We start from the raw sequence: 14716 nt of genomic DNA, 5'->3' as shown, positions 1-14716 counted from the left end.
CTGAAGCCCGAGGGCGTCCCTGCGCCGTGCTGCGTGCCCGCCAGCTACGAGCCCGTGGTGCTCCTGCACCGGGACAGCGAGGGCCGCGTGTCGCTCACGCCCTACGACGACCTCGTGGCCAGCGACTGCCACTGCTTGTGAGCGGACCGAGACCTTCATCGACGGCCGTGCTCAGCGGAGGGGACCTCAGTCCTTGCCTGTCCAATGGAATGGGCTAGTGGGACCTGAAATAACAATTATAGCCACTGCTGTCTGCGGCCTGCCGCCAAAAACAAAGTTTTTATAAGTTGATATTTATTATTAATTTATTGGGGTGACTGGCCTGCGGACCAGAGAGCTGGGGAGGGCTGATCCAGCAGGGTGTACGTTTATTTAAACTGTAGTAATAAAAATGAATTTGTGTGACCTGGCTCCTGTGATGCGTGAGCTGGGGACCTTGGGAAGAGCCTGCCCCTCCCTGGCCTCAGTTCCCACAGGGGACCTAAGAGAGGGGTGAGTGGAAGGGGCAGTGAATGGGCAGCAGGGCGTTCTTGGAGCTGACGGGCAATTGGACGGTGCTAGTGACCCTCCAAGGGCAGCCTGGGACGTCCCTGCCTCCATGCTTGTCTAGCTCCATGTCTCTGGGTCAGTTTCCCTCTATCTCCTCATCTCTCAGGGCTCCTGTTTCTGGACGAGTTAAGATATCAGTATATTAGAGCTAAAACAGACTTAGAGCCCAGCGAGTGTGGCGCAGTGGTTGGGCATTGACCTATGAACTAGGGGGTCATGGTTCGATTCCTGGTCAGGGCACATGCCTGGGTTTCAGGCTCGACCCTGTGCAGGAGTCAGTCAATCAATGATTCTTCTCATCATTGATGTTTCTATCCCTCCCTCTTCCTCTCTGAAATCCATAAAAAAAATATTTTTAAAAAACACAGACTTAGAGACCAATTCTAACACTGCGTTTTACAGATGGGGGGAACGAGACCCGTGGAGTTAATGGCAGAGTTAGGACTTGAACTCATGCCCCCTGACGCCCCAGCCATAGTTCTGCAACTATTAGGGTGTTTACGAGTAAGAAAAAGAGGAAGGGGTGGCATTCTGGACAAAAGGAGTGGCATGGGCAAATGGCTTAGGAAAATGAAAGCTTCAGAAGGGAGTGGGTTAGGTGGAGATGAGGCCCAGACCAGAAGGGCAGAGGGATGGGAGAGGCAGCGAGGTGACAAGGCTGGGTCATACCGTCCTCAAATACCAGACTGAGGACCCAGGGACAATGGGGAGCCATAGAGGGTGTGTGAGCAGGGGAAGGACACAGTCCTGATTCATGAGTTACATAAATCCCTCTGGGGCTGGCGTGGGCTGCCCTGGGGACTGAGTCTGGGTGCCAGGTACCTGGGAGGGGACCTGAGCGGGACAGAGGGGAGGGGCTGGGGAGAAATTCAGGGGTCTCCAGAGATCTAGTCTTGAGAGCTCAGGAAGCCACTGAAAGGAACCTTCTCCCTCTGAGCCAGCGGCCCCACCAGCCCCACAGTGTTTATTGAGCACCACCTGCACACGGAGAGGAAGGTGACAATGGAGTTCACTGTGTGAACCTGCTGTGTCTGTGTTGGAGTCTCCTCTTTCCCTTCTAGCAGCCGAGGGGGCAGAAGAGCGGAGCAGGAGCTGGGCAGAGGGCTGCAAGGACAGTTCTTCCCTATCCCCGCTCCTCAGGCTGGGAGACTGAGGCCAGGGGGGGATGCCGAATGGCCCGAATCACCTGGAGTGGGGCAGGCTGGAGTTCAGGCTCAGTGCCCTGTGATCACGTACTCATCTTCGACCGCGGGAGCCTGGCCCGGGAACTGCAGGTTGCCGTAGACGGGCTGGGAGGCCTGTTGGAGGTCCTCGTAGTTCATGTAGAAGTCACTGTCCTCTGAAGGGTGAGTCCTGTGGGGACAGACAGACAGGAAGGAGGACTCAGAGGGGAGGCACATCAGCTTTGAGAGGCAAAGGCAGTTCAGTGACCCAGTCCACTCATATTACATATGAAGAAACTGAAGCCAGGGGCACTGTTCTCCCAGCGTAGCAACTTTCTCGGAGGAAAGGAAGTCAGGGTCAGTGAGTCAGGGAAGGTTCTGTGGATTCAGCACAGAATGCTGAGGTCAGAGGACTTTGGGCCATTGTAGCATTTTTTTTTTCTTCCTTAAAGTTGAGATGGTTGTCTGTTTTTTACATTAAAATCTAGCCTTCAGTTTCTTCTAGAAAAATTGGTAGCTCTGGTCACATCAGCCCCATAAACATACGTGGCTGGAGCCAGTGTCTGTCCTTATAGATAGGAAATGTGTCCATGGTCCCTGAAGCAGCAGACTTTGTGGCCACAAAAATAAGTCTCGGAGACTCCCTTTCTGCATCCATACATTAGTTGGGGAGGAGGTTGCTCCTCAGGAATGTTTAGCTATGGTAGGCAAGACCCCCCAGAGAAGAACGGTCCTTCCTTCAGAACATCTTAATCCCACCCTGGGTCCTCTTGTAACAAAGGCCACTTTGGGTAAGTGGTGTCTATCATTCATTCACGCTTTAGTATGAATTATTCCAAACACATACATGGTTGTACAGGGATGGACAGGACTGGGAGTCAGTTTGTTTCCTTCCTCTGCCTCTGACTCACTGTGTGACCTTGGGAAAGTCATTCCCTTTCCTCCCAGAGCCTATCTTTCTCATCTGTAAAATGCGGAGTGGGAATGACGCATCCAATCCTAAATGTTTTCGGAAGAGACTGGCCGTGAACCCTTAGTGACAGGGAAGCAGAGGGGAGCATCAGGGCCCAAGCTGCCTTAGCAAGTCTAGTTCCCTCAAATCCCTACCGAAGACCACTTCTGCTTTTAAGCCGTGTTTTAATCTGCTTTGCATATTTTCTCATTTCTCATCAATAGACTCCCACTGCCCGCCCCCGAATCTGGATCTCACCATCCAAACTCAGCCAGGACCCTGTTCCCTTCTTGCTTGTACCCTCCCAACCCCTTCAGCCTCAGCTCTAATGTTTTGCTGTCTCCAAACCCATTGACAGCAATTTCTCTGTTCTCTCCCACCCACTGACAGTTGTTTCCGCCGGTGCCTCCCCCTGAAATCCCACCCACTTCTCATCCAACCTGGGAAAGCTGAACCTACCTAACCCCAGCCTGATCTAGAGACCCTGGGGCTTTGTATAGGGGAGATGGACACAGATGTCTTTCTTAGCATCTCTCATGTGTCCAAGAGAGATGGAGGGAGGGCTGTCCCCATTCCACAAGACGGAAATAGTGTTCAGAGACAGCGCTGGGTCACACGAAATCTGCAGCCAGGCTGTTGACCGCTACCGCAGAGCCCCCACTCTGCTTAGAGCACTGGCCTCCTCTCTCCCTGTCCTTGGCAGCCAGAAACTGGGTTTGTAGGTCATGAAGGCAGTTTGTCCTGTCTACAGGGTCTCACTTATTCTTACCCAAACTCCATAAGGTGGGGTTGCTGTACCCAGAAGGGGAAAAACTAATTGCTCGAGATCACACAGCCTTCGAGAGGCAGAGCTGGGATTTGAACCCTGGCCATCTGGCTCCAGAGTCTAACAGGCAAATGCGTGTGGGTCACTCACCCGTGTGTGGCCGACTGGTCCTCGGCAGGTGGCTGTCCTATGAACACATTCTCATAGTCAGGTGTGGGGGGTCTGGGTAGGGTGGCTTCTGGTTGGTGAAGGCTAAGGCTCCGGCTACTGTATTTCGGCTGCCAGCCTGAGCTGGGCCTGGGACCATCTGGAGCAGCCCATGTCTTGTCCTGGCTCTGGCTCCTGGGTGACCAGCGTGACCGGAATCTCCAGGCCAGCAATGAGCCAGCTATGATGAGCCCAAGGAGCAGGCTTCCACTCGCTGCCAGTGCCCCAATGGCCGCCCAGGACAGGCCAGAGGGGCAGCTGGCCTCCAGGAAGGTGGAGAGGTTGCGCCAGGTGAAGGTGCCGGCATCCAGGCACTGCGGGGGCAGCTGGTCAGAGCAGTTGTCCTGCCGGACCTTGTGCCAGGAGGCGAGGCTGCAGCGGCAGTCAGCCTTCAAGTCAAGGGCGCAGCGTCCTGCCAGCTCCGCATCCACGCGGTCCAGAGGGTTGTTGGTCACATTCAGGATCTGCAGCTTTTCCAGGCGGGCAAAAAAGGACCCCGGGAGCTCCCGAAGGCCGTTCCCAGACAGGTCGAGGAGGAGCACGCTGCTGGCCTGCAGAGACCTGTTCCAGGGAATGTTCAGGCCTCGGCCGCTGAAGTTCAAGCAGGTGGCTGTGAACTCCGTGGCCCAGTCCACGTCCCCCGAGGACACGTTGCAGGACAATCCCAGGCTGCATGGATCCTGCAGTAGCAGCAGCAACCACAGCGCCCAGGGCAGGGCGCACCCCATTCAAGCAACCTAGACAGAGACACCAGAATCCAAGCCCAACCCCTGCCTGTGGCCGCTCTCACCCTCCACACCTGGGTTTATTGTGAGTTGGGTTTGTTTGTTTTTAATGGCTCAGAACAGCTCAGGACGCTTTTGGTAATTGGCAGCCCCTCACTTGAAGCCCCTTATTGTTTGGCTCTGGCCTCCAGCCTCAGTCTTTCCCCTCTGGGGAATGGGTACATGACCCCGGTGCCATTTCGGGCGGCTTCATTGGCCAAGACGCGACTATATGCAAATGAGCGGTGGCCCGGCAGAGGGCCGTCTCCGAAGCACCGCGGCTGGGAGTCCTGGGCTGGGGTGGGTGGGTGGGTGGATGGGTGGGGGGTGCCGAACTCTGATTTGCAGCCCCTGCACAGACCCCAGTTCTAGCCTCTGTCCTGTCTTTGCGGCCCCATTACCACGCCTTTACCTGGGCGGTGCTGGGAGATCCGGCGCAGAAGAGAGCTTGGTGGTGGATCACCTGGACCCGGGCGCACAGGAGCCACGGCACCTCTCAGATCCCTCCGGTCCCTAGCGCTCCGCGGACTCTGCACCCAGCGACGCAGGGGAAGAGGAACTGGAGTCCGGGTGGAGCGCAGAGGGCAAGAATGAAGAAGACACAGAGAAGACCCGCCCTTCTGCAAGGCCTCCAGGCCCAGGATTCTCACGGGAGGGGGAAGGGCGGCCCGCTTCCCTCTCGCTGGAGCCCAGTCAACCCCCATTAATATCCCCGCTGCGGTCCCATTACCACGCCTTCATCAACTCACTTCCTGGTCTCAGCTCAGTTGACTCTCAACCCTTGCATTCATTTATTCATTCCACAGACATCACCCAGGGCCCCAAGAGGCCTCAGCCCTGACCAGGTTCTCGAGGAACACCCAGTCCTGAGAGAGGACAGAGCTGTACACAGACACCCTAGTCCCATGCAGTCAGGACAGGGCTAGAGGGAGGGACACAGTCCTGGAAGGCTTCTTGGGGGAGGAGACATTAAAATTGGAGCTTCAACACGTGAATAGAAGTTTGCTGAGGATTCCTAAAACCTGCCTTTGACTCCCCACGCTCCTCGTCTCCCCCACAGACTCAGCACTCTTGCTGGTGTACAAAGAGTCCTCCATGTTACGGGGTTGGTGAGGAAGTTCCCTGGGTGAAGGGACATTGAGTCTGGGGCTTGGAGAATGACAGGCAGTGGCAGGCAGAAGCAAACCCATTTGCAGATTCTAGGCAGAAGGCACAGCAGGAGCAAAGACCCTTGGCCCTGGGCTCAAAGCATGGGTCCTGGGACTGTTGGTTAGCAGGGGAGTGGCTGGAGTGGACATGCTAAGAGGAGGAACTGGTAGTGTGTGTGTGTGTGTGTGTGTGTGTGTGTGTGGTGGAGGAGGAACAGAGGACAGGCCTCGAAGCAGGCTGAGGAGTGGGACTTTATTCCCATGGCCATGGGGAGCCAAAGCAGATGTGTGAGCTGGGGAGGGGCATTGTGTCAAGACTTACAACTGTAGTGAGCCTGGGGACTGGGGCGGGAATCTAGGGAGGAGACCAGTATCCCCCAGGGAGAGGTAGCCTGAATCAGACCTGAAGGATAGTAACAGTGAGATGGAGGAGGGAGTGGACAGGGCTGGGCTGGGAGGTCTCAGCTTCAGTGGGGTCCTGGCATGTCAGGCAGATTGAGTTCAATTCCATTCTAGCCCCTGACTCGCTGTGCAACCTTAACTGCTCTGTGCCTCAGTTTCCACATCTGTAAAATGGGATAAGTGCTAAGAGCCTTCCAGATTCTGGGAGGCTGCAGTACACTCCTTCTACTTTCCCCTCTCCTCAGACTCTGCTCTTCCCATTTCCATACTCAGAAGAATTCAGAGACTTTTCAGAAAGGGTTGCAAATTGTTCTTCAACACGCCCACCCAAAGTTACTCCAAATAAGAAAATGTAATCACAACTCTGAGACCGTTCATTTTCACTTATCAGATTGGCAAGAATTCAAAGGTGTGATACATCTGTGCTGGCTGGAATGTGGGGAAACAGGCAATCCCACACACTGCGGGGGGATATCCACAGTGCCGCCCCCAGGAAAGGCACCCTGGCCCAGGCCACCAGAATCGTGAACACATGTGCCCACTCACCCAGGAACCCCACCCTAGGACTCCCACAAAATATCTACGTTTGCAAAATGTCAGGGGCGTAAACTGATGAAGGTTGAACGCAACATGGTCCGTCCACACGGTGGAATATTACTCAGCCATAAAAAGGAGTGAAGCATTGACATCTACAATGTGGATAAACCTGAAAGACATGCCAAGTAAAAGAAGCCAGACACAAAAGGCCACATGTTGTATGACCTCATTTATGTGAAATGCCCAGAACAGACAAAGGCAGATCCCTAGAGACAGAAAGCACATTAGTGGCTGCCAGAGTCTGGGGGAGTGGGAAATGGCTACTAATGGGGACGAGGTCTCCTTTTGGGTGATGGAAATGTTCTGAAACTAGATAGAGGTGATGTTTGTGCAACACGAATGCACTAAAATACCACTGAATTGTTCACTTTAAAATGGTTAAAATGGCCCGGCCGGTGTGGCTCAATGGTTGAGTGTCGACCTATGAACCAGGAGGTCACTGGTTTGATTCCCGGTCAGGGCATATGCCCGGATTGTGGGCTTGATCCCCAGTGTGGGGCGTGCAGGAGGCAGCTGATCAGTGATTCTCTCATCGTTGATGTTTCTATCTCTCTCTTCCTTGCTCTTCCTCTCATAAGGGAGAGAGGAAAAGAGAGAGAAGCACTGGTTTTTAAAATATATATATATTTTTATTGATTTTAGAGAGAGGAAGGGAGAGGGACAGAGAGATAGAAACATCAATAGGCTGCCTCCTGCATGCCCCCTACTGGGGATTGAGTCTGCAACCAGGGCATTTGCCCTGATCAGAGTTGAACCGTGACTTCCTGGTTCATGGGCGGACACTCAACCACCAAGCCACACCGGCCCGGCAGAAACATTGATTTGTCGTTGCACTTATGTATGCATTCATTGGTTGATTCTTGTATGTGCTTTAACTGGGGATCGAACCCACAGCCTTGGTGTATTGGGAAGATGCTCTAATCAATGAGCTACCAGCCAGGGCTAGGGCGGCACCTGTTTAATGGGATGATCAAGGAATCCTTATTGAAAGGATAAAGGAGCTTACTGAGTAAGGAGATGGCGGAAGGACACCCAATGTGTGGAACAGCTTATGCAAAGGCCCCGGGGTGGAAGCTGCCTGGGTGAAAGCAGCTGTCTCCAAGAGAAAATATTAACTGAAAAAAGCAAATAATAATAATAATAATAATAATAATTTTCTAGATTTCATTTGCCTACAGAAACTTTGGATGAAACATGAAAAACAAATACCCATAGTTACTTTTTTTTTTAATTGATTTTTTACAGAGAGGAAGGGAGAGGAATAGAGAGTTAGAAACATCGATGAGAGAGAAACATTGACCAGCTGCCTCTTGCACACCACTTACTGGAGATGTGCCTGCAACCAAGGTACATGCCCTTGACCGGAATCGAACCTGGGACCCTTGAGTCCGCAGGCCGATGCTCTATCCACTGAGCCAAACCGGTTAGGGCCCATAGTTACCTCTTAATGGCAGGCAGTTGGGAGGGAGAAGCTCACCATGTACATTTTAATATTTTTTATTTTAGGATCCCATCACTTCATTGGAAAGCGAATCATAGTCTGCACATTCAATTAAAACATTAAAATTAGCCAGCAAGTACACACAAGACACTCAGGTTTTCAGGGCAAGAGGGGAGAGGGGTCCCACCGGGCCAGGTGCAGGTGGGCCATCTCCCACACCCCACATCCTGGAAGGAGTGGGTAGTGTCCAACACTGAGGCCTCTTAGAATAAGAGGAAATGAGCAAATGAGGAAGCAGCAGACACTCAGGCTGTGGGGGAGGGGGCAGGCAGGCCTGGGGCCTGGGAGCGTAGGTCTGGGGGAACTAGAGGTTTGGGGTCTGACATATCTGGGTGTCCTGGAGCTCGGGAGGCTTCGGTCCTGCGGCTTGGGTGTCTGGAAATGCCTCGAATTTGGGGGGTTCTGGCTTCTGGAGCGTGTCATAGGTTTAACAGGCTTGGGGTCTAGGCCTCTTGCTGTAGTCCCAGCGGGCCATGCCCAGGACTGTGGAAGGGAGGGAACTCTGGCTCCGCTGGACCCCACCCTGGCTGAGGGGAGCTGGAAGCTTCTGGAAGGCACATCTTCATACTCCCTTCCTGCCCACCTGACACACACGAGCAGGTCCTGGGCCTGAGTTCCAGGAAGGGCCAGCCCATGGAATCAGCACAGAGAGCTCCAGAGACCCTCAGAGACCTAGAGAGAGAGAGAGAGAGAGAGAGAGAGAGAGAGAGAGAGAGAGTTCCCTCAGTTCAGCTACATGAGCCCAGCAGTCTCGGATGCCCTGCACCCACCCTAGTTGGGTGAGGCCTCGGACTGGGCCCTGCCCCTAGGAGCCCCTAGACTTCCTGGCCCAGCCCCCTTCCTGGCTTCCTGCCAGCTCCATCCTCTCTGAACAGTCTTTGAAACCCCACCCCTCTCTCGGAGGCCAGTCCCCCCTAGGGGAGGGGTGGGGCAGGCTGACACAGCAGCAGCAGAGGTCATTTAGGGGGCCGGCGATCTTCAGGCGTCTGCAGGGCTCTGGAGCCAGCAAGTCAGGACAGAAGGCAGGTGTGGTGGCCAAGGGCTGGCCTGGGGCAGTGAAGCCCACAGGTTTACCTGCCACATGGGTGACCCCAGACCTCTAGGCATTCATTCAGCAAACACGGCCGGGATATGCTTGGCCACTTCCCTGCTGTGTGACCTCCGGCCAGTACCTTAACCTCCCTGTGCCTGGGCTGGCTTTCTTCTCTTAAAATGAGGACAGTCACGACCACCGTGTAGGTGGCTGTGAAAGGCTGGGAGGCAGACATGAATGTGAGCACCAGCCTGGAGCTGGGGACACACATGACCAATGCACCAGCTGAGTGTCCCATGGGCTAAAACGATAGCCCACGAACACACACAAATCTAATTCCGGAGGTAAACCTTGATTTTCAATGACGAGGAAAGACCTTATTTGAGGTCACATGGCCTTGTTGGTTATAGCAAATTTTGAGAAGCCAGTGGATACCTTTGGGAGGGGGGTGGGCAAACAAGAGGTGGCATTGAGGCGACCGTGGTCAAAAGGTGCAGGCCACCTGCCAGATGGCATTTTCCTGCTCTGGTCACCGGGGGCCATGCTGCCGGCCCACAGGCTCTGCAAGGAGCAGCCCTGAAACACAGACGGAAGGCAGTTGATTATAAACGCCCAGGCTCCTAGTCCTCCCGGTAGAGCATCTGTCTTCCCTGGGGACTCCCTGGAAACTCAGCCTCCGGGGAGCCCCTCACGACATCTTCGACATCTTCGGCTCTCGCCTCACTACGACCCGGGCTCCTGGGGCGACCTCCCAAGTAATTATGCTCTTGAATTCTGGTCATTGGGGCTGCTTCTTGGGGATCCCACATGAAGATAGGTGAAGTGCTGTAAAGGAATACTGCATGATCTCACTTACGCGTGGAGTCTGGAGGTGGATATGTACATTAAGTTGAGTGTAATGAATATCTCACACTGTATCAAACATCAAGTTGTACACCTTAATATGTACAAATTTTTCCTTTTGGTACCCTGATCAGGGTTAAACCCGCAACCTTGGCATATCAGATGATGTTCTAACCAACTGAGCTACCTAGCCAGGGCTTATATGTGGAATCTAAAAAAAACAAAATAAATTAATAAATAAAACAGAAACAGCCCTAGCCATTTGGCTTAGTGGTTACAGCATCAGCCTTGGACTGAAGGGTCACGGGTTTGATTCCGGTCAAAGGCACGTGCCTCAGTTGCAGGCTCGATCCCCAGGCTTGGTCAGGGTGCGTGTACGCGGCAACCAATGTGTCTCTCTCATATAGATGTTTCTGTCTCTCTATGTCTCTCTCATCCCTTCCATTCTCTCTAAAAAAAAGTGGAAAAAATATCGTCAGGTGAGGATTAACAAAAAACAAACAACCAGAAACAGAACTATAGATAGAGAGAACAACTTGATGGTTGTTAAAGGGGAGGGAGTGAGGGGGGAAGGGAATTAAAAAATTAACAATAGTCATTTATCTCATGATTTAAAAAAGGAATGCTATACAGCAGTTAGATATTTTTAAAAACATTTTGTTTACTATGTATAAATATATAAGTATTAACATGGAAATATATCATCAAATATTTATAAATGTTTATTATAATATATAATTATTATATTTAATTATAAGTAGCGGCACCCATGCACTGGCTACTTAATTAGTATTCAGTTGTATAATCTTCACAATAGTCCCTTGAAATTGGAACTATCATTGCGCCCATTTAACAGCAGGGAAAACTGAGGCACAGTGTGTTTGAGTAGCTTGCCCAGGGCCCTACAGTTGCTGAGGGGCAGCCCTGAATCCGTGTGTTGACCATGAGGCTGCATTTGTCTGTGTCCACCTGGAAGGTGTGCAGAGTCATTGCATAACACACATGGCGCTTGTGGATGCACAGGTGGTAGCGGCTGCCTGGGGGTGGGGACTAATAAGGCTATTTAGCTTTATCGGCTAGGTTTGATTCATTTTATTTTTGGCAAGTTTTGTTCGTTTCACAAATATTAACTGAGCGCCTACTGGAAGCATGCAGCAAGACTCCTGCCCTTGGGGAGCTGACATTCCGGTGAGGGAGATGATGAAACTATAAACTGACAAATTCAAAGGAGGTTGGAAAACAGCGTTATTGCGCCCGGCCAGGGTAGCTCAGTGGTTGAGTGTAGACCTATGAACCAGGAGGTCATGATTCGATTCCTGGTCAGGGCATATGCTCAGGTTGCGGTTGCAGGCTAGATCCCCAGAGGGGGGCGTGCAAGAGGCAGCGGATCAATGATTCTCTCCCATCATTGATGCTTCTATCTCTCTTCCTCTCCCTTCCTCTCTGTAATCAATTTTAAGAAAATAGCGCTGTTGAGGAAAAAAAAAAAAAAATGACTGTGGGGTATTCTGACAACTAGATGGGGCTATTGACAGTTTTGAGGGTTTAGTCAAGGAAGGCCTCTTGAGAAAAAAGATAGGACAAAAAAGGAAAAACAAAACAAAAAGATTGGAGGAAAGAGCTCAAAATGAGAATGAGGGTGTGGTTTTTTTGGAGGGGGGAGAACTGGGTGATTTTTGAAGTATTTTTTTCTGCTATGAGATTATTCAACTCCTTCATATGTAAACGTTAGTTGGAAGCCCACTTGGAGGCATAGGTGAAATCAGAGAAACCTACTGGGTTCCAAGCCTGAAACTCGGGATCTCAAGAGCTGCTCCAAAGGGGCGCCAGGGACCCTCAGAAATTGGACCTGCGAGTCTCTGCTGTCCTCGTGTGGTCAAGCTAGGGATTGCAGGCGCGGGTGGCCTTGGCAGAAGTGGAAAATTGGTTCCTCCCCCTTCTGACCCCCACACCCCACCTCAGCCACAAGCAGGTTGTGACAATCTGTGTGGCCCTTAGGCTGAGATCTCTGAGGACACTGGAGGCCTCAGACCTCAGCACAGAGGAGGCATTTGTAATTTTTAGTCCAGCAACAGGTATTTATTGAGTGCCCACCTACTGTGTGCCAAGACTTGTTCTCAGGGCTAGGGATACAGCATGAAACAAAACATTAGAATTCTCTGCTCATGAAACTCATGAATTACTGGGGACATGAGCAATCAACGTGCAAAAACAAAATTTTCAGGAAAATCCAACAGAGCAATGTGACCCAGGACATTGGAGGGGCTCTCTGAGGAGACATCCCTGGATCTGAGGCCTGAATGAGAAGCCAAACAGGGGGAGGGGAAGGGTGTCCCAGACAGGGAAAACAGCCTGTGCAAAGGCCCTGGGGTGGGAATGAGCTGGGTGCAGGCAACAGGATCATGGGCAAAAAATGCCTAGTTTCTGGTGCTTAGGGAGCATCTACTCCCCACTCCTGTTAAGATGGGGGACCTTGGACGGGGCAGAAAAAATTTGTCCCCGTGTACCACACAGAGTGAGAATGCAACCTTAGGGTGCCATGGAAATGCTTTCCTCCACCACAAGAGAGGCCTGGGCTCTGGAGAGAGAAGGGGGGGCACTGCCACCACACCCCAAAGTGGACCTGGTACCTCCACTCTCTGCTATGCATCTTGGGGCAAGTTGCTTCCCTGCTCTGAGCCAATTTTATCTGCAGAACTTTGTCAACAGCGGCTATAGACTCCCCCACCGCCATCTCTCCCTTCCCTGCCCCTCCCCCCAGGCCTGAGGTTCTCACAAAAATGCCTCCAATATCCCAGAGTGAGTGTCCCAGACCTAGGCAGGGAGCTGGGGGCACTTCAGTGGGTGGAGTGCTGCCCACATGACTCCCCTGGTGCCTGTCCGAGCCTCAGTTTCCCCATCTGTAACATGGGAAAGAGAAACACTGCCTCTCTCATGAGGTGCTGGGTGCACAGGCTCCTAATGATTGGTTTGACTCTAAAGTTCAAAGGGGGGGCAGGTACAGTGGGCCTTGACATACGAGTTTAATTCCTTCCGAGACCGAGCTCGTTAAGGAGCTCGTTAATTCAAATTACTCTATCAACTCAATGCAAAAAATCGGCTGAGAGACAGCTGGTATCTCAAAAAACTCGTTAGTCGGGACACTCGTAAGTCAAGGCCCCACTGTACTTAAATTTGTGGGCAGTGGGAAAATCCCAGAAGGTGCTGGGAGCAGGGCAGTGGGCTGGCGGGGCTGAGGTTCAGTCAGCTCTTGCTCAAGTCCACACAGCAGAACAGGGCACAGCCAGGGTTCAAACCCAGGCCCAGATCCTCCACTGGGGACTTCTGCCTCCAGGTGACCAGTCTTGGGGTGTAACTTGTAACCTGAGACTCCAAGTAGTTGCTGGTTTCCAAGAAGTCTATGCTGTCTGAACAACCCTTCGCCTGTGCCCCTCCGCCCCTCCACCAGCACCCCTGGCTGGGGGCCCTGCTCCCACTCTGTCGAGGCTGGAACCCCTACCCAACGCCTCAGCACCCTCACCCACCACCCATAGTCACCAGCTGCTGTGGCTTCTTCCTTCCTGGTGTTTGGGTTTTAATTTTTGTGTTGCAGTTAGAAAATTACCCATAATTACAGCTCTGAAAGGAAATGTCTCCTGGTGCAGACCCTGCTCCCAGCTGTGGCCCCCTCCATCGCAGGGCTGAGGAGGGCCGCCAGCCCGGATCCTGGCCCCTTCCAAAGCCTCCCACTGTAATGAAAAGGGGGCTGCTCCCGTCTCCTGTGGAGAGAAAAAACCATTATCAGGAAAACCCCAAATCAGCCTCTTCTACGACTTTTGCAACATATTCACAGCCAGACATCTGGGTCCGCAGGGAGGGCCCATCCTGAGAGAGAGGCAGAGCTGCAAACAGACTACTCGAGGCATTATTTTATCAACAGTGACAAGTCCCATACAGGCTAGTGTAGAACCAGTAATATGGAGGATGTGGCCAGGGAAGGGGAGGAGGGGGAAGGGGGCAGCAGAGGGGGAAGGGGACAGAGGAGGAACTGCTGGGACCAAAGGCCAGAGGAAGAGCCAGAATAGGCCAGGCCTGGAGCCAGAGAGAGTTCCTGGCGGCAGGAGCAGCCAGTCCAAGGCCTAGGAGGTGGGCCCTCGAAGGGTCTGAGAATGGAAGGGCTGGAAGGAAGTGAACAGGGGGAGGGAAGGCCCCTCTTCCAGGCAGCCCCCATACCTCAAAACAGAACCTGCTTCGCCCCCCTCCCCCCAGGCACTGCCCCGACCCTCCGCGGTGGGGTATGGGGGGGTCGTTGGTGGTCCCTAGAGACGGAGCTGCAGTCCCCGCACTCAGCCACACACGGGTGGGCCCTAGACTGCGAAGGGGTCGCAAGTCTGGGATCCAGTCTTGACCCTTCACCTCCTTGCTGACAACCCCACTCCTGGGCCCCTTGACCAGGCCCATGGCCCCGGTCTACCTAGGCCTCTTCCAGGGGCAACCTCCCTGCTTCCTTCGAGCCCTCCCGATCTACCTCTACCGCTCAGCCTCAGTAGCTTCTTAAAACCCCGCCCCTAGGTGCTCCACAGCTTCCTGTGGCTTCCTATTTCTTTTAGAACAAACCCCAACCCCTCCGGCTCCTCTGCACTCCCCGCCATCACTCCCCTGCTCCAGCTAAGCTACGCAGCCCTCCTCGCTCTGCCTCCCACCCCTGAACTCCGTGCCCACCTCAGGGCATTTGCACTTGCTGTGACTGCAGTGTGAACATTCTGCTTCCAGATCGTTCCAATCCACTTCCACCCTTATTTAAAAATGTTT

General features: G+C 53.0%; 3 protein-coding genes across 7 annotated transcripts in view; 1 reads left to right on the top strand and 2 right to left on the bottom strand.

The window, feature by feature from the left end:
* GDF15 (growth differentiation factor 15) overlaps positions 1-791 on the top strand; it is a 2982-nt gene extending 2191 nt beyond the window's left edge. Inside the window, exon 3 of the mRNA XM_005873904.2 lies at positions 7-791. Within this exon, the coding sequence (XP_005873966.2) occupies positions 7-141 (135 nt within the window). The 3' untranslated portion in view covers positions 142-791. The remainder of the gene's footprint in view (positions 1-6) is intronic.
* Positions 792-919: 128 nt separating this feature from the next.
* On the bottom strand, positions 920-5047 carry LRRC25 (leucine rich repeat containing 25). 2 transcript variants are annotated; one of them, XM_005873855.2, is made up of 3 exons: positions 4814-5047; positions 3581-4374; positions 920-1902 (listed from the first exon to the last, which is right to left on the bottom strand). In XM_005873855.2, the coding sequence occupies exons 2-3, from the start codon at positions 4363-4365 to the stop codon at positions 1764-1766; spliced, it is 924 nt and encodes a 307-aa protein (XP_005873917.1). In that variant the 5' UTR covers positions 4366-4374; positions 4814-5047; the 3' UTR covers positions 920-1763. The 2 variants fall into 2 exon arrangements, with proteins under 2 accessions (XP_005873917.1, XP_014401261.1); XM_014545775.1 differs by having other exon boundaries at positions 3581-5047.
* Positions 5048-8029: 2982 nt separating this feature from the next.
* LOC106727405 overlaps positions 8030-14716 on the bottom strand; it is a 10529-nt gene continuing 3842 nt past the window's right edge. Inside the window, exons 1-3 of one of the 4 annotated variants that reach the window (XR_001363583.1) lie at positions 14627-14714; positions 13530-13683; positions 8030-8712 (exon numbers count right to left, since the gene is read on the bottom strand). Coding sequence is in view for 1 of the 4 variants with exons in the window: in XM_014545773.1 (XP_014401259.1) it covers positions 8493-8721; positions 9518-9658; positions 13530-13683 (524 nt within the window). In the remaining 3 variants the exon portion in view is untranslated. Of the gene's footprint in view, positions 8722-9517; positions 9659-13529; positions 13684-14626; positions 14715-14716 lie in introns of those variants that run through there. The other 3 variants (XR_001363584.1, XM_014545773.1, XR_001363585.1) reach the window with 3 other exon arrangements.

The sequence above is a fragment of the Myotis brandtii genome, unplaced genomic scaffold, assembly GCF_000412655.1.
Source record: "Myotis brandtii unplaced genomic scaffold, ASM41265v1 scaffold421, whole genome shotgun sequence".
In the NCBI taxonomy this organism is placed as follows: Eukaryota; Metazoa; Chordata; class Mammalia; order Chiroptera; family Vespertilionidae; genus Myotis; species Myotis brandtii.
The sequence above is the reverse complement of the archived record's forward strand: the minus strand, read 5'-3'. Positions and strand labels throughout refer to the sequence as shown.

Coding starts and splice junctions, on each gene's coding strand:
- LRRC25 (XM_014545775.1), bottom strand. CDS start 4,365: ATGGGGTGCGCCCTGCCCTGGGCGCTGTGGTTGCTGCTGCTACTGCAG. Junction 1,903..3,580: donor GACCAGTCGGCCACACACGG/GTGAGTGACCCA, acceptor CTGTCCCCACAG/GACTCACCCTTCAGAGGACA.